General features: G+C 44.3%; 1 protein-coding gene across 1 annotated transcript in view; it reads right to left on the bottom strand.

Moving 5' to 3' along the window:
• Positions 1 to 487: 487 nt before the first annotated feature.
• Positions 488 to 18,677, bottom strand: part of LOC123768371 (uncharacterized) — a 291,394-nt gene continuing 273,204 nt past the window's right edge. Inside the window, exons 11-12 of the mRNA XM_069336262.1 lie at positions 10,756 to 10,894; positions 488 to 9,643 (exon numbers count right to left, since the gene is read on the bottom strand). Coding sequence (XP_069192363.1) covers positions 9,542 to 9,643; positions 10,756 to 10,894 — 241 coding nt within the window. The 3' untranslated portion in view covers positions 488 to 9,541. The remainder of the gene's footprint in view (positions 9,644 to 10,755; positions 10,895 to 18,677) is intronic.

Below are 18,677 nucleotides of genomic sequence, written 5' to 3'. Positions count from 1 at the left end.
CGAGTGTGTGTGAGTGTGTGTGTGGGTGTGTGTGTGTGTGTGTGTGTGTGTGTGTGTTAGTACGAGTGTGTGTGTGTGTGTGTGTGTGTGTGTGTGTGTGTGTGTGTGTGTGTTAGTACGAGTGTGTGTGAGTGTGTGTGTGTGTTAGTACGAGTGTGTGTGAGTGTGTGTGTGTGTTAGTACGAGTGTGTGTGTGGGTGATGGAAGTGGTCATATTTACCCATGTGCCCGTCCACTATATATACATTATTTTCACATCTCCTTTACTATATTCTTTAATTGTTTATCCATTATCTCTTTAAACTTAAAAAAAAACAATTCCCTACAGACACACATATAATCCATCCATGATGACCCAAGCACACGCTCCTGCCCAATGACCTCCATGCAACGTTTCTGTTTCTGAAAAAAAACATGACAAAAACGTGTTCTTAACCCCCCAGACCTTCGGCCTATATTCATAGAGGCATAGATACAAACGTCTGTGTAACAGCAACAATATACATTTATTCTGGGTATAAATATTTACAAATTTAAAGAATACTCTCTTATTTTTTTTTTTACAAACAAAGGAACTAGTTGCAAAACAGATATAGAAATTACTACTAACAGCACAACCAGCGCTCATTATCTATCAACGTAGATCAAAAAGGTGTGCAAAAATAGGAAGTAAGGTTTGTGCGTTTATATCCCGTTACTGGGACTCTCTTAGCATCGTGTAGGTGGATCACATTCGTGAACCGTCCTAGCGAAGGCAATCCTCCACGAATCCCATGAATAAGGCATTCCAAGCCGAACCACTGGATGAGATATGAATAGCCAGACGAAGGTAATCTATCATACACTGCCTGAAGGAGGCTTCCTAAGTAGAATCACTTGAGATAGACACCCCCAGGAGCCCCTCTATTTCACTCGTTCTCGCTAGCCTCGCGTCTTAACGAGGACAAGCTAGTTAAACAGACCAGTTAAGAGAATTCTCAACTAGAGGTCAGGAAGGTCTCGTTCACAAGAACACATAGTGTGGGTAGCTACCAGGCACGCACCTGGAGGCTGGTCTTAGCTACCAGGCACGCTCCTGGAAGCTGGTCTTAGCTACCAGCCACGCACCTGGAAGCTGGTCTTAGCTACCAGCTACGCACCTGGAGGCTGGTCTTAGCTACCAGCCACGCACCTGGAAGCTGGTCTTAGCTACCAGGCACGCACCTGGAAGCTGGTCTTAGCTACCAGGCACGCACCTGGAAGCTGGTCTTAGCTACCAGCCACGCACCTGGAAGCTGGTCTTAGCTACCAGCCACGCACCTGGAGGCTGGTCTTAGCTACCAGGCACGCACCTGGAGGCTGGTCTTAGCTACCAGGCACGCACCTGGAAGCTGGTCTTAGCTACCAGCCACGCACCTGGAAGCTGGTCTTAGCTACCAGCCACGCACCTGGAGGCTGGTCTTAGCTACCAGCCACGCACCTGGAGGCTGGTCTTAGCTACCAGCCACGCACCTGGAGGCTGGTCTTAGCTACCAGGCACGCACCTGGAAGCTGGTCTTAGCTACCAGGCACGCACCTGGAGGCTGAAGAGTAATATGGCCACTATGTTGGGTATATATTACACTTGTCTACTACCCTTCTCAGTTATGTTATCATGGTACCTATGGTGGCTGTCCGCTATCATGCCCGCTAAGCATCATCAGACTGTATGGTCTTTCGCAGCTGTATGAATGTATGTGTTTCTTGGTGCCATGCTTTGGTAATTTGACTGGTATTGTTTCTCTTAAGCCCAATAGTTTGGGCATGCATGGTACCATGGAATCTAAATGATTACCTAACCTTATAACATACATATCGTTATATTCAGGGCCATGGTATGCCATGGTTTCCACGCAATCTCAACTACCCCATCCTTAACTATGTAATTAGTAATGGCATTACAGCTTCGATAAAATATGCATTTCACTAAGCACTAAAATTACCTGTACACTGTAGGCCTATATTCCTCCTCTCTCCATCAGGTATGCCTATAAAAAATAAAGTGGGAGATTGCCTACCGATATTGCTATGCACATAGGTTTATTACTCGTTTTCTATGCTTCTATAATTCATTCCTCTGTTCCCTTGGTCACTATACATAATCTTTTTTTTCAGCATTTTTGAGTCGGCAAAGACGATCAACAAAATCTATTATTAAACTCCTTGTAAACTACCACAGTATGATGATCCTCTGAAGGCATATGCTTATGCTAAACTAACAGGTTGCTTGATCTAAATTACAGGGTTATGTTAAAGATTTAGTTGCTATCACTATTGCATCACGTGGATACATATGTTCTATCACGTAGATACATATGCTGCGTCACGTGGATACATATATATATATATATATATATATATATATATATATATATATATATATATATATATATATATATATATATATATATATATATGTTGTATAGCGTAGATACGTGTGATGAATTGCTGAGAGTGTTTGTATACTTGTATAAAATGCATGAAATACTGAAACTAGGTATTTTTTGACAGTGTTGACAGTATTGACAGAAAGATAGCGTTGAATAAAGTCGCGGAAAATAGTATACTTGGCTGCTGAGTGTCTCAAAACAGGAGACCAATTGAGGAGTAATAGGCAGAGGTAACCATGAGACCATTAACCATCACTGGTTATCGTCTATAGTTTCCTCCCAGGATCTACCATTGCCTCCCATTACCTGTTATCACTTTGCATTATTTTACATTCGTTATCTACCATCACTTCCTCTCGTCTGACGTTATCTAATACCCCCGTTACTATAAACGTGATCGTCACCCAATTGCTTTACATTTCTAATTATCTGAGGAATTATATAATTGTTTTCTTGGGTGTATATATAATGGCGTTGGCTAGCTTATCTGTTAAGGGGTTGGCCTGATTGGCTAAGCAGCTTTATGTTCGTTTGGCAAATGCTATTTATCTTCCCGTTTACTCAGTCCTGTTGATAGGAAACAGGGGAGCAACGGTCTTGGATACATGGCTTGAGTTTATGACAGTCTAAAACAGTCTATTAGGACGTAGTGACTGTCAGTGCAGCAGCAGCTGTTGGTGGTGTGATAGAGCAGGCGTGGAGTGACAGTCTGATGGTTGAGGGCCAGTCTTTGAGTGACAGTCTGATGGTTGAGGGCCAGTCTTTGAGTGACAGCTTGCAGTGCTAATATTTAAGTGCCGCAGTATGAGTTTCATGTTATATCTATCGGGTCACTGTGGCATTTATAGCTCAGACCATTAGTGAGTCAGTCAGAGCGACGGCCACAAGCCAACTAGTCACTAGTAGACTGAACGATGACTTGAAGGCATCTAGTCACTTATAGTCTATCAGAGTCGCGCGAAGCCCAAGGAGCTTTTCTACTGCGTTTGGGATATTACCTGTTCAGTTGTATAGAGATTCCCTCACCCCTCACACACTAGCCAGCCTCCCTTACTGCTGCCAGTGATAACTGAGAGTAACATAACTCTTGGCAACTCTGAAGAGTGAAAGTTGCACTCCGTATAGCGCTGTGGACTATTTTAATCCAGCCTGATAGCCCGACATTGCTTGAGGGGGCCAGGCACTATTCACATCTAGAATGGAGTTTGATCGTAGATTGATGCTAGCACTTAATCGTGGGTCAATGCTGGCACTAGATGGTATAGACATATTCTTGCCAAGAATCTAAAGTAATTAAATGGAGTTATTCCTCCCAACTATGAATAATGAATAGGATTTCCTTTATTTGTTTCATTTTTAAGAATCGTACCGTTCCGAACTTCATGGTAGTACGCCTTTTACTGCACGAAAGGTACGAAATCGTTCGCCTGGTACGCGGCGAGAGATAGAGAGAAAGAGCAGCGTTTGCAGCAGTCAATATAATGCTCTGAAGCACAATGCTTCTCAAACTTTGATATATGCAATCGAAACAATTCATGGTGATTTTTTTTGGCTATCAGCCAGAGCCAGTAGGGAAATATATATATGACTATTTGGACTACGGAACATAAGATATACTTTCAACTACGGACGAGACTTAGCCGTAAGCTTATGGCAGAGAGAAGCATAGACACAAAATAAAATAGTCGACAATAAAGATGGTGCATGAAATGATACAAGAGAACCAGCAACAATATTATAATGTTTATGCCGATGATTCAGTACATGTTCCCCCGTGTACTTGAAGACACACACACGCACACACACACACACACACACAAACGTACCTGAACACTCAAAAAAAAAAAAAAACAGACACGCTCACGCAACAGCGGAAGAAGCAGCAGCAGCAGCAGTAGCAGCAGCAGCAACAGCAGTACTATTAGAAACAGTAACACGAGAAAAGTCTCACCCTCTGTACAACAGAACTGTGTGCTAAGGCACTTTGCATTGTATAATGGTAACGCTACACAGCAGTCCGAATACAGCGGGTGTGACCAGTTGTGGGACTTTGAGCCGTTCGCCACCTTACAGGACAATGGAGGCTTCCACCAGGCTCTCAGGGGCTTCCGTGTGTGTTGCGTAGAAGCCTCACGGTAGCCTCGTGGAAGCCTCGGGGCAGAGCACGGCTTACACATCACACAAACCCCCAAACATTCACACTAATGCTGGATGAGTTTTACAAGGGAAAAAAATGTACATCAAATGATCACCTTGTTATATATATATATATATATATATATATATATATATATATATATATATATATATATATATATATATATATATATATATATATATATATGACATTTCTGCACATGAAAGTCTTGTCAAAATATACATAGGCTACACATAATACACGTGTGAATCTACAAGCCTAACAATGGGTACTTTTTGTCTGTCCTCGCCTCCTTAATCACAGTCTAAAAAATCCAGTTCTTTCGTGTGAGCAGCACGGATAAATATACTCTATACATAGTATATGCAACAGTTTCTGTATAATTTGTGTATTCATCTGTTATACTGTAGCGCTATGAAACACTAAACTATGTATGTTACAGGCTTTACGATATGCAGGCTAGGCCTTATCTACACATGGAAAAAAATAAATAATTTGGAGTCATATTTTTAGGTCAGCTAGAACGAGACTGCAGCGATTAAACAGAGAATAAAGCTTTGGTAGTGGTGGTAGTGGTGGTGGTAGTGGTGTAGTACACGACAAGTATCCCCCAGGTATCCACCCAGTATACACACACATACACACACACACACACACCTATATTCTAATGTTAAGGCAGCAATTAAACTTAAAAAGAAACTAGGAGGAATGTCTACTATGCAGTCTGGCATTGGGCGCTGCAGTCTCGAACTTGGCCAAGCATGCCCCCAACACTCCTAATTTACTCCTCTGATTGTCGCAAAGTTTCGCTATCCGCGCCATTCACTGATATAAATAATTAAAAAATCATTCATTTATTTCAAGAGGTCTCAAAAGTTAGTAATCACTTATAGAGTTCGAGTATTTTTTTTTTATTATTATTATTTGTTCCCGATCTTTGTAGCAAAAGTAAAACTTTTTCGTTCTGTACCACAAATTAACATTAAGTTCTCTCTAGAGACGGTGATTCTGTACACTGTACACGGAGTATGGTTGTGGAGTCACTCTTGTAACTCTAATGCTCGTTCTCCCCCATTCAGAAATCTCCACGTGGTGTTGTTTACAAACAAACGTCCTTACACGTGTCATTGTTTACAAACAAACGTCCGTACATGTGTCATTGTTTACATTGCCCCACGCGTCTCAAGTTGTTTACACTGAGACACGCAACTTCCTCCCACCATGGAACACGCTCCGGGTGTCGGTGGTTCCTTAAGACCTCCTCACACAAGCCACAGCAACATCAGGCAACAGTATCAAACTTGACCGACGTGTTGGTAGGACAAACCAGTCAACAGGAGGCTAATTTGTCCTACCGTTGTCTTAACAAGAAAAACGCCGCAAGCGCAAGGAATAATGAACGCTAACTTTAGGTAGCATAAAGGCGTGGAGCTGCAATGGGCCTCTTCCCCCTGTGAGACCCACAGTAGCTACCTGAGGTTTATAGGCGCCAGACGTAACTTACAGCCTAACTAGAACGTAACAACCGGGTGGGAAGCAACGCAAACGAGGAAGCGGGGCGAGGAGGTCTGATTGGCCAGGTGGCCTTTTACCCGTCCACTGTTAACAGCTCTTCTGCTACACTAACGCTCCGAGATATAACCCTTAATTTGATGTTATATGTCAAAGCTTTCTACGAGGTCTGAAGTGGGCATGACACTGGTGGCGAAGTCAGGCCGTCTGTCAGGTGGTCAATAAGACCATTGATCTCACGAATACACATTGGTACTTTTGAGTACTTTCGGGACCATACTCAAAAGGCTGGTACTTTGATGGTAGAGACTTGCTCTGTGATGGAAATAACGAATTGGTTACCGGAAACAGCACGTTCGGCCCCTGTCAATAACTCGGAGGGTGACACTAGGAGGAGTGAGTGGACGCACCCACACTAGGAGTGTGAGTGGACGCACCCACACTAGGAGGAGTGTGGGTGGACGCACCCACACTAGGAGGAGTGTGGGTGGACGCACCCACACTAGGAGGAGTGTGAGTGGACGCACCCAACTTATTTACAATAACAACCAGATTGTCTGCTGTTCCAGCACGGAATGTATCGACTTGTGTACCACTGCTGAGCGCAGCTGCAATCGTCCACAGTTTTAGTAGGATTCGCTAGACACAGTCAGGGTGGTACAGGTATGATCGGTGAAGGAACGCCCAATGTTGTTATTGTTTTAGATTCAGCTACTCGGAACAAAAGTTCCAAGTAGCACGGTCTATGGTGAGCCCGTAGTGGACTGGGAACATCCAAAAAAACCGAACGCCATAATGGAACATTTGGGTCGTTAACAAGATGTATGGAACTAGGGTAAGTGATAAACAGGACATAGGAGACGCGTGAAGAGGCATAACGATAGTGGGAAGTGGATAGAAAAACAGATATAGTGAATGGAACAGCCAGGTGTTAAATGGAGCATCAAAGACCTTGTATGAAATATTTAACTTTAGGTTTCCCTTATGTTACTGAACGGCCTTGCTTCTTGTTGGATCAGCGTTCGATCCCCGATAGTCAACGTGATTGTGCCAAGTTAATTGAGTACGTCTTCATAATTAAGTCCCTTGTCCACGTATCCCTGCTATATGTCCTCGCCTTATATCACTCATAAGGGCTATGTGCCCTTACTTTTTCACCACTTTCTGATACTTTTCCTTAACTTTCTTGCCTATATTGCTCTTCCGGACGCACCTCGACCAGCAAGGAACGCCTCAAATGTCACCACCTTCCTCCTCTCGTCACACTAATTACTGCTACTATTTACCATCGTTCTAAAACCGCAAATCTCCAAACATTCTCCAGGTATATTACGGCATGTTTCCCATATGGTATCTCTCTCTCTTGTCGGGAACTGTGGCCTATATAATTCTCTACGTGTGTGGATCTTTGTCATTGTGTACTGAAGGGCACTATGCCTTCTGCGCTACGGTCACGTTTGCGACACAGACGATGGGTAAAGCGACCTTTGCTTCTCACTGCGGTAAAGCCCTTTTTTTACTATAAAATATATGTAATTAAATTATGCAATTCTCGGGTATAATGATAAAGCTATTTTTCTGTTCCGGTACGTTTTTGTTCGCATTTTAATGATTTTTACGTCTAATATGATGTTTCTCATATATTTTTGGGGGCATTATTATTTTATACCACAGACGTGGCCACACATTTACAATGCTAACCAGCATGTAATGATTTTCCTGGATTGTACCTGGCTGGGGTTTTGAGAGTTCTTCCAGTTCCAAAGCCTGGCCCAAGGTCAGGCTTAACTTAAGATTAACGTCAGCCAACGGGTTTTTCCTCTATCTACGCTTTCAATGACCCTCTTCTGTCCTCTACCTGTAGTCCATTCTAGGGTTTTATCTATACTCTCACCCCTTTCACCTTCTCCTCACCCGCACCTAATCTGTTTCCTTTCAACTTCCTCTTGAGCACTATACACTGAGCACCTCTTCTCCTACACCCCGTCCACCTTAAGCATACATAATACCCCTACAATATTTAGATTTTGCTCACTTTCTACGGTTTCTTTCTACGGAAACCATCAAACGACGGTCTCAGCGATCAGTGTTCGCTTAAAACCACAAAGTCGATATATAACAACAATTATCCACAATTGTTTTGTTCACATATAACATTGGAGACAACATGAATGGGCAGTAGTGTGCATATTGTCAGCTTTTTCTACGATGGGACAACAGAATTTTCCAATGGCACATTTCTTTTCATAAATGTATCCCAATTTTTTTTAGGGGGAGGGGGATAATAAAATTAGTTGAAAATCGATTTTAGCCAATCACCCCTTCACCCACTTTGTGTCTGGTCTCCTTGGCTCGTTTGGGTTGTCTAATCCATATGAGCAATGGAAGCAAAATTGGTAACGGAAGACTCTAGCACATTGTCGAAATATTTTCGCGTCCAAACACCACCCGTTACTCTGGTGTCTCATTCAATCAACGAAGGTCAACGCTACTACGTTGCCAAAGGTCAGAGATCGCTAGTGGTCAACCCCCCCCCCCCTAGTGATCATTTAACTCATTGGAAAACGCTTTTGAAAACATTTTCGCTTCCGGAAATCACCTCGTATGTTAGTTAACAAAGGTCGTTGTGCTGTTACGTTGGAGAAAGGTCAAAGAGCGATTGTGATCATCTCGAAGGTCATTAAACTCACCGGGGAAAAAAACACGTGTGATTGTTTTTCAAGGTTGGAATGGTAGTGGTTATAGGTATTTGGCACAAATGCTTTCAAATTGGTTTTTAGGTGTTTTTTTTGCAATGTTATCGATATTCTCATAACATTCTTCTCAAAGAGGAATGTACAGCACTCTTTTATGGAAACCAAAATTTTTTTTTTTTTTGACAGTACTTTGCTCTGAGTTAAATAAAAAATATAAATTTAAATCAAAAGAAACGATCACTGGTCTCTCGTATTTTCCGAATGTCAAATATACCACTTAAATATTTGTTGTCCTTCAAGATCACTTACATTTACTTTACAGCATATATATTTTTTTTTAGCATTAAGAGACCAGTTATTTTTCGCTACTAGATCACAATCATTTGTCAATCAAGATCACACAAGTCCAATCATCTGCTATTCATGAGAATAAAACGGATTCCTGTCATAAATCGGATTCAACTTTCCATTCGTCGAAAATTGATGCGCAGTTTCCAGCGATAAATCACGATGATTTCCCCTGAATTAACTCGTCAACAAGAGTGTCATTCTGTGGCAAGTTGCTGGGATGATGAAGTGAGGCTTTATTTCTAGATGTCGCCGGATGCTGGCGACAGAGATGAATGCCGTTTGGATGCTGGTATGAGAGATGCCGCCTGCCGTCAGACGTATCTAATGACGTGGATGTCACTTAATGCCGGCTAATAACAACATTGGAGGATGCGGAAGTCACCAGGGATGTTGTGAGATCTCAGTTGATCTTCGAATCAGTCGAAGATGTAGGTACAGTTAGTCTTCCCTTTCAAGTACTCCGGGTGGATCTCCTCCTCCTGTGGCTCCACTCCCTTGGCCAGCAGGTCATCCCGCACCTGCAGGAGATACGAAACAGATTTGGTCAGACTAGAAATAAAAATGAATTTTGGAGAATTGATTTTTGAATTACCACCAACAGTGAAAAGATATCAGGTGTCAGGTAGAAACAGATAGGCAATCGTAGCTAAATATCTAAAACATATCGTGACCTTTTATCAGACCAAATGTGGAATAATGCAGCAGTGGGAGTGACATTCAACAATAAATTAGACAGACAAGGATTAAACAAACAATTGGAGACTATAAGAAACGGGTAAACATAAAAAAAAGATGGATAAACAGGGCAAACAAGGAAAGAGAATAAGGGGGAAGCAAGACTAACAACAGAAAATGATCGTAAAAAAATTTAAATAAAGGAGGAAATAAGAAGAAAAATGATAATAAAATAACTACTTTTCCAAAGCATATAAGGATCTTACGAGTAAGGTCAGAGAAACCGTATTACTGCAGCATCAAGTACAACTACTCGAGTTTGTGGTTCAGTAAGTGACAGAAACTTGAAGACGGGTATAAGAAGTGCAGAATATTTCTTGGAGAGTTATGGAAGGCTGTGACAGAGGTGGACATCTTCTCTCACTCTCCTCTCTCAGTGAGAGATGGTGTCTCTCCCTCAGTGAGAGATAGCGAGAACCTTCGGAAACCTTTAAAGTTTATATATGTTTATATGATATTCCCAAGACGACGGGAATGCTACATGATTCAATTATATTATCTAGATAACAAATAGGTCAGCAACTCTCTCTCTCTGCCTGTCTTATAGCTCCGCCGTGCCTGTCAGTCTCTCTCTCTCTCTCTCTCTCTCTCCCTCTTTCTCTCTCTCCTTCTCTCTCTCTCTCTCTCTCTCCTTCTCTCTCTCTCTCTCTCTCTCTCTCTCTCTCTCTCTCTCTCTCTCTCTCTCTCTCTCTCTCTCTCTCTCTCTCTCTCTCTCTCTCTCTCTCTCTCTCTCTCTCTCTCTCTCCCTCTTTCTCTCTCTCCTTCTCTCTCTCTCTCTCTCTCTCCTTCTCTCTCTCTCTCTCTCTCTCTCTCTCTCTCTCTCTCTCTCTCTCTCTCTCTCTCTCTCTCTCTCTCTCTCTCTCTCTCTCTCTCTCTCTCACAGGGAAACACTCACCCTCTCCACCTCTGAGAAGACTCTGATGATATTCTCTCCTATGAGCTTCCTGATGTCAGACACGGTCCAGTTCGAATCCCTCAGGAGCTCCGCCAGCAGCCACGGGTACTTACTCACATCCTCCAGTCCTTGCGGCGTCCTGCGAAAGGAAGTGATTAACAGTTGAGGCGGGGAAAGTAGAGAGGGGAAGTACTATGACGAATTAGCATTGGAATTCTGGCGAAGAGGGTAGAGATGATTAACAGAGAGGGAGTAGTTTGAGGGTTGGTGACAGGGATGTAACGAGGAAGAGTGACGGACAGAGAAGTGGCGTGACGGTTGTAGTGGTGTGTAGAAGTGTCCGGGGGGGGGGGGGAGAGGTGGGAATTGTTTAGGGGTAGTTAATGGCCAGGTGTTGATATGTGAGGCCGGGACGTCAGGTGGGTAATTAGTGTATAGGTGATTGGGGGATTGGTAAGATGCCGGTAAGTGTTAGCGAGAAGAGTTGTGGTAACTAGTTTCACTCTTGCAACCACTATCTCCACCCCCTGCAACCACTATCTCCACCCCCTGCAACCACTATCTCCACCCCCTGCAACCACTATCTCCACCCCCTGCAACCACTATCTCCACCCCCTGCAACCACTATCTCCACCCCCTGCAACCACCACCTCCACCCCCTGCAACCACTATCTCCACCCCCTGCAACCACTATCTCCACCCCCTGCAACCACTATCTCCACCCCCTGCAACCACTATCTCCACCCCCTGCAACCACTATCTCCACCCCCTGCAACCACTATCTCCACCCCCTGCAACCACTATCTCCACCCCCTGCAACCACTATCTCCACCCCCTGCAACCACTATCTCCACCCCCTGCAACCACTATCTCCACCCCCTGCAACCACTATCTCCACCCCCTGCAACCACTATCTCCACCCCCTGCAACCACTATCTCCACCCCCTGCAACCACTATCTCCACCCCCTGCAACCACTATCTCCACCCCCTGCAACCACTATCTCCACCCCCTGCAACCACTATCTCCACCCCCTGCAACCACTACCTCCACCCCCTGCAACCACTATCTCCACTCCCTGCAACCACTATCTCCACCCCCTGCAACCACTACCTCCACCCCCTGCAACCACCACCTCCACCCCTGCAACCACTACCTCCACCCCCTGCAACCACTACCTCCACCCCTGCAACCACCACCTCCACCCCCTGCAACCACCACCTCCACCCCCTGCAACCACCACCTCCACCCCTGCAACCACCACCTCCACCCCTGCAACCACCATCTCCACCCCTGCAACCACCACCTCCACCCCTGCAACCACCACCTCCACCCCTGCAACCACCACCTCCAGCCCTGCAACCACCACCTCCAGCCCTGCAACCACCACCACCCCCTGCAACCACCACCTCCACCCCTGCAACCACCACCTCCACCCCCTGCAACCACCACCTCCACCCCTGCAACCACCACCTCCACCCCCTGCAACCACCACCTCCACCCCTGCAACCACTACCTCCACCCCCTACAACCACCACCTCCACCCCTGCAACCACTACTTCCACCCCTGCAACCACCACCTCCACCCCTGCAACCATTACTTCCACCCCTGCAACCACCACCTCCACCCCTGCAACCACTACTTCCACCCCTGCAACCACCACCTCCACTCCTGCAACCACTACTTCCACCCCTGCAACCACCACCTCCACCCCTGCAACCACTACTTCCACCCCTGCAACCACCACCTCCACCCCTGCAACCACTACTTCCACCCCTGCAACCACCACCTCCACTCCTGCAACCACTACTTCCACCCCTGCAACCACCACCTCCACCCCTGCAACCACTACTTCCACCCCTGCAACCACCACCTCCACCCCTGCAACCACTACTTCCACCCCTGCAACCACTACCTCCACCCCTGCAACCTCTACCTCCACCCCTGCAACCACTACCTCCACCCCTGCAACCATCACCTCCACCCCCTGCAACCACTACCTCCACCCCTGCAACCACCACCTCCACCCCTGCATCACCGTAGTCAAAATAAACCTCCCATCAACTCAACATCAAACTTTTGGAAAATAAAATATTTTGAACTAATCCCTCATTAGTTATTGTCCAACTAAATCCAGTTTAATTGGGGCCGAGTCGCGTAATAGGGAACTGAAATATAAATTGGGATAAGAGGTGATTTTTTGAGACAAAATATATAGGTTTAAATGGAATTAACCTTTTTTTTTTATTCCGCAAAGGTGTATCTATAATTGGTTTCTTCCTGGCGAAGAAAGTCATTTCGTCCCATTTATTTTAACTTTTTTAATAGGGATAAACAATTATGGCTATACCAAAGGGATATATAATACACAGAGATATACTTCGCTTCGCAGTGCGTGTATACTAATGCTTCCTTTTGTCCAAGACAATATACTGAGGAATATAGGATACTGGTCGGTCAGCAAGTTTCTGAACTGCTTTTAATAACTCTCAAGAGTTCATTAAGACGAAAACTAAATTGTTGGTATATATCTTTATCTATAGAAAATAAACTTACACGAATCTTTTTGCGTGTCGAAATTGTCTCGTGGTCTTTAGAAAGATTTCATTCATTGGGAAACGAATATCTAAGACACCTTGTGAGGACAAAGTCATCAATGGCTTGTTTAGTCACTCTGATCGTCCAAGCTGGTGATTCACGTCTAAATATCCCCCAGCTTTATGACCGAGTGGTTCAAAGAGACGATATTAGTCTCTGGGAGGCGTGAGATCGGAAAAGGTGGTCGTGAGACCGCTTCGTAAATGCAGAATTTGATTAGCGATGAATGTTGGCTTTTATTGCAATAAATGCCATGGGGGCAACCAAAGATATGTGTTTTTTTCAGTATCGCCAGGAAATAGAAACTGCTACTCTAAAGAAACGTTTTGTAACAAAACGTTTGGTGAAAGAAACGAGAACTATAAGAAATAACACTTTGGCCTTCGCTTCAATCGTTTTTTCAATGCAACTTTCACAGGTGGTATTTGAGATTCTCTCAAGCTTGCCACCGATGCACTATTGTATGGGGTGTTGCATGCTGCAATGGGAGTCATGGAATCAACCCATTGTGCACAGGTTGTGTTCATTGTCTACCTTTTGTAAACCTGTAGACACACCTAACATATTTAACATGCAGTGAAAGCTGTTGGCTCGAGCAGTATGATGACACTGCAAGGTACAGTATAGGTTGTTTCATCAAGGAGATTGGCTGCTTTAACACTTACAGGCGCAGACAAACGTTTCATCTCGCTCGTTCAAGCTGCCTGTTGAGTGTGGGATAATGCCAGACGATCTAAAGGGATTTCCTCAGGTCAGTTTATTACCCCCAGGTGATCCAAAGGGATTATCTCAGGGCAGGTAATTCGTAGCTGATGCAACTAGCGATGATAGTGATGATGACGTGGCTATGATGTGTCTGTGGTCTCAGCACGTCACGTTATCTCTTAAGAAACAATCTAAGGCTACAATTTGCAGACGATGAGTCACAATAACCTGGCTGAAATAGGTTGACCAGACCACACACTAGAAAGTGAAGGGACGACGACGTTTCGGTCCGTCCTGGACCATTTTCAAGTCGATTGTGAGGCTATCTTCTTGAGGTTATCTTGAGATGATTTCGGGGCTTTAGTGACCCCGCGGCCCGGTCCTCGACCAGGCCTCCACCCCCAGGAAGCAGCCCGTGACAGCTGTCTAACACCCAGGTAACTATTTTACTGCTAGGTAACAGGGGCATAGGGTGAAAGAAACTCTGCCCATTGTTTCTCGCCGGCGCCTGGGATCGAACCCAGGACCACAGGATCACAAGTCCCGCGTGCTGTCCGCTCGGCCGACCGGCTACAATATATCCACGCTGTTAAACAGTTTCCTGATTGGTGGCCACAAAGTACCGGGGTACGTGGGTGGTAGTTTAGGCCTGATTGATCGTAACTATAAGACGTGTTGCGTGGAACAATCAGGACAATTAAATAGTTTTATTGATTGACCAGACCACACACTAGAAGTTGAAGGGACGACGAAGTTTCGGTCAGTCCTGGACCATTCTCAAGTCGATTGTGGACCGAAACGTCGTCGTCCCTTCAACTTCTAGTGTGTGGTCTGGTCAACATACTTCAGCCACGTTATTGTGACTCATCGCCTGTAAATAGTTTTACTAACACCGTCTAAGTCCATGGCAACGTCTAACTCTAATAGTTATTAAAATACACAGAGAGATATCACACTAACGTGATTCATCGATAGGAAGCCCGAAGGAGCCGTTATAAGGATTCGAACCTGTGCGATGGCTGTTCCCAGACACATTCCCGGCAAGTGCTTAGGTTCGAATCCTTATCACTGCTTCTTCGGATTTTCTCAGTTATTAAAATAATCTACGAAGCGGCCAGGAATCCCGCGGTGCTATTTAGACAATCGTAGTGAACTGGCGAAGATAGGGATAAATCGCGATAAGGTAACCAGATGCAACAGACTGAGGGAAGATTTTTCATCACGATTTATCAGAGTGATCCTTAGAGTTGCTGAACATTTAAGATAACCCAGTTCGAGTACAGTTTATGCACAGTGATAACAGAAAAGATTGAATCGTGTTAAGTTGAATTCCATCCGTGAGACAGAGGAATTGGACCGTGACTCTGCCCATGACGTGAGCTGTCACCTGTGAACTCCCGTGAACCCGTGCGGTAAATCACGCGCCTTCAAAGTAGTGAAGCCCGCACCAACGTGAATTTCGAGTCGCAGTTCTGCTGTTTTAGCCACCACGTATCGCCAAAAATTTTCCACCGACCGACCACGTGTAACGTTACCAAACACGTGGTACCTCAAGTCTCCGTATACGTTATTCCACATTCATACATTCATACCACATACACGCCATTAGCTGAGCGTGTATGAACGAGTTTGGAAGGCCGGCCATTAATGTAAGTACTCTATATAAAGTTGAGTACTTAACCAAGTTGAGTACTTAACCCACTGAATTCCTGCTCGGTCACATTCAGCACCTGGGACAGGTAGGAGTGTCGAGTGTTAACTATAGACGATATTCGAGTGGTACTTTGAGTGATGTTTCGTCCATCATCTGTGACATCTGTTGACAGACACATCACACCTGTCATCTTATATGTATTATGTCATTATTCTCTTAATTGTGTTCATGTCGTCAAGTGTTTTCGAAAATCCTGCGGGAACTTGTGTTATTTCCCCTGCAACCAGCTGTGTTAACGTAAGAAGGGAAGGGAAGAGATTATCAGGAGAAAGCGTCAAGCCATTACGACTATATAGCACTGGGAAGGGGTCAGGATGAGGATTTGGGATGGGACGGGGGAAAGGAATGGTGCCCAACCACTTGGACGGTCGGGGATTGAACGCTGACCTGCATGAAGCGAGACCGTCGCTCTACCGTCCAACTACGTCTTGAGATTGGTGTTAACGAGTCTTAAGACAGGATTGTAGGCGAGGATTGTGCGTTGAACGCATGATTGGTCAGTGGGACAAAAGTCTTACGCAATTTGAACTTCGCATAACTAGAGTGAACAGTACAATCTGTTGACCATGCCACACACTAGAAAGTGAAGGGACGACGACGTTGCCGTTTCGGTCCGTCCTGGACTATTCTCAAGTCGATTAGTCCCGGAATCGACTTAAGAATGGTCCAGGACAGACCGAAACATCATCGTCCATTCACTTTCTAGTGTGTGGTCTGGTCAACATACTTCAGCCACGTTATTGTGACTCCTCGCCTGCATATAGTACAATCTTCCCCCCCCCCCCTCCCCCAAGCGTTAGTAATTAAGATCTCTGAATAAAATGTACTTTTTTTGTACGTTTGTGGATTATGTTGATCCTTTTTCTGAATTCTACCACGCTAATCTAATTGAATTTCTGTCCCAAGAGATCTGTTCTAAGCTCCACAATATTTAGGCCCGACTAAAATGCATTTGATGTAGATGGACCCAGAGAAGGAATTTTCTGTTGTGTTCCTTACCTTTCGGAACCTTCCACGACCAACATGATTCGAGTTTTAGGCAAAGCTGAACGATAACGACCACCTCACAGTTGGACCATTTATCCGTTCAATCCCTGGATCTCGGACGCCCTGCTCACGTTTTAATTCAAATTCAAATTCAAAAATGTTTATTGAGGCATACACGCGCGCACACACACACACACACACACACACACACACACACACACACACACACACACACACACACACACACACACACACACACACACACATATATATATATATATATATATATATATATATATATATATATATATATATATATATATAATATCACAAACAATAAAAATATTATCGAACATTCTGAGTGTTAAACAGATACATTTCTTCCTTTTTAATAGGTTACGTGGCGACATTTGGGTTCAACATTGCACACAGTTGCAACTATGCTTAAGTAAAATCAACACAGTATACTCCGTGACGTATATTTCACCCCCACAGTATACCAGATGAGGTATAATACACCACTGAAACAAAATACTATCGTGGGGTCTCAATATGATATTGGCATGAATTATGAACAAACTAAACCCATACATTTACCGCTCGGGTAAGGGTCAGGTGACCCGGAAATATCAATAACTACCCGGAGTTATCCAAAGCGCTTTGTGTCTACTTCATGGTAATAACAATTACTTGTTCATGAAATGATTCATTTTGTGACAACGCTAAATACAATTTGACACCCCTAATTACAGCTTAACACTGCAAATTATCGCCTGGCACTAATTATTATAGACAGGCATTACTAAATACTGCCTATAATCAGACATAACTTGCTGCCTGTACCAGTTCTTTACTATTAATTTTAATTACTTCCTGTCAACTAACTATTAATTGACTTCTAATTAACGTCAGACAATTCTAATTACCCCTCAATCTAATTTGTCTCTAACAGCGGCAATTACTCTGTGTCTCTATTTACCGAATGTAAATAGAATGTAAATCTTTATATCGACTTGAGAATGGTCCAGGACGGACCGAAACGTCGTCGTCCCTTCACCTTCTACTGTGTGGTCTGGTCAACTTTCTCTATTATTAATTTATCAACAGTGCAAGATAGAGCACCTGCGTTTGCGAAGGAAGGAATTGAGATCCGGGAGAGACTTTGAGACAGGGATTATGGGTGGACAGTGATTTATAGACGGGAGAGGGAATTGTGGAAAATAAATTGTATATGTGAACTACCAGAGGAAAAGATGATGAAAAGGAGGGACGATGAGAAGCGATAGCGATCAAAATGCGATATAAGTGGAATAGAGCGATAGTATGACAACGAAGCGATAGGCAAAGAATTAGGCGATAAGATTTCAATACAGCAATAGAGCGATAGGGTGACAACGGATCGATAGGGTGACAATGGAACGATAGGGTGATAACGGAGCGATAGGGTGATAACGGGTCGATAGGACGACAACGGAACGATAGGGTGACAACGACAATGAACGGTGAAAGCGATTTTCTGGAATTCTTTTCAAATTACTTGTATAAAGAGGAAACGTGTTTCCAAGAACACGCTTATCCGGAATGAATGAGAGAGCAAGGGAGAGAGAAAGAGCAAGAGAGAGAGAAAGAGCAAGAGAGAGAAAGCAAGAGAGAGAGAGAGAGAGAGAGAGTGGAGGGAGGGGGACAAGTCAGGCGACAAAAGGGCCGCTCAAAGATTATAAAAGTTTTTCAGGTGATTTGCGGGAGGAAAAGTTTGTGAGAGTGAATGTGGAAGAGTTTGCGTGGGAGAGCAGCCACCCTGGGAGAGCTGGCGTGGGAGAGGCTAGAGTGAGAAGCAACACAGTGTTAGAGGCGGCAACATCACTCTCAAGAATTGCAAGACATCAGTCCTTCGCAATATTCTCTATCCATAATGCCT

Source organism: Procambarus clarkii, chromosome 35, assembly GCF_040958095.1.
Source record: "Procambarus clarkii isolate CNS0578487 chromosome 35, FALCON_Pclarkii_2.0, whole genome shotgun sequence".
NCBI lineage: Eukaryota > Metazoa > Arthropoda > Malacostraca > Decapoda > Cambaridae > Procambarus > Procambarus clarkii.
Note: the sequence above shows the minus strand (reverse complement) of the source record. Positions and strands in the feature narration are given on the sequence as shown.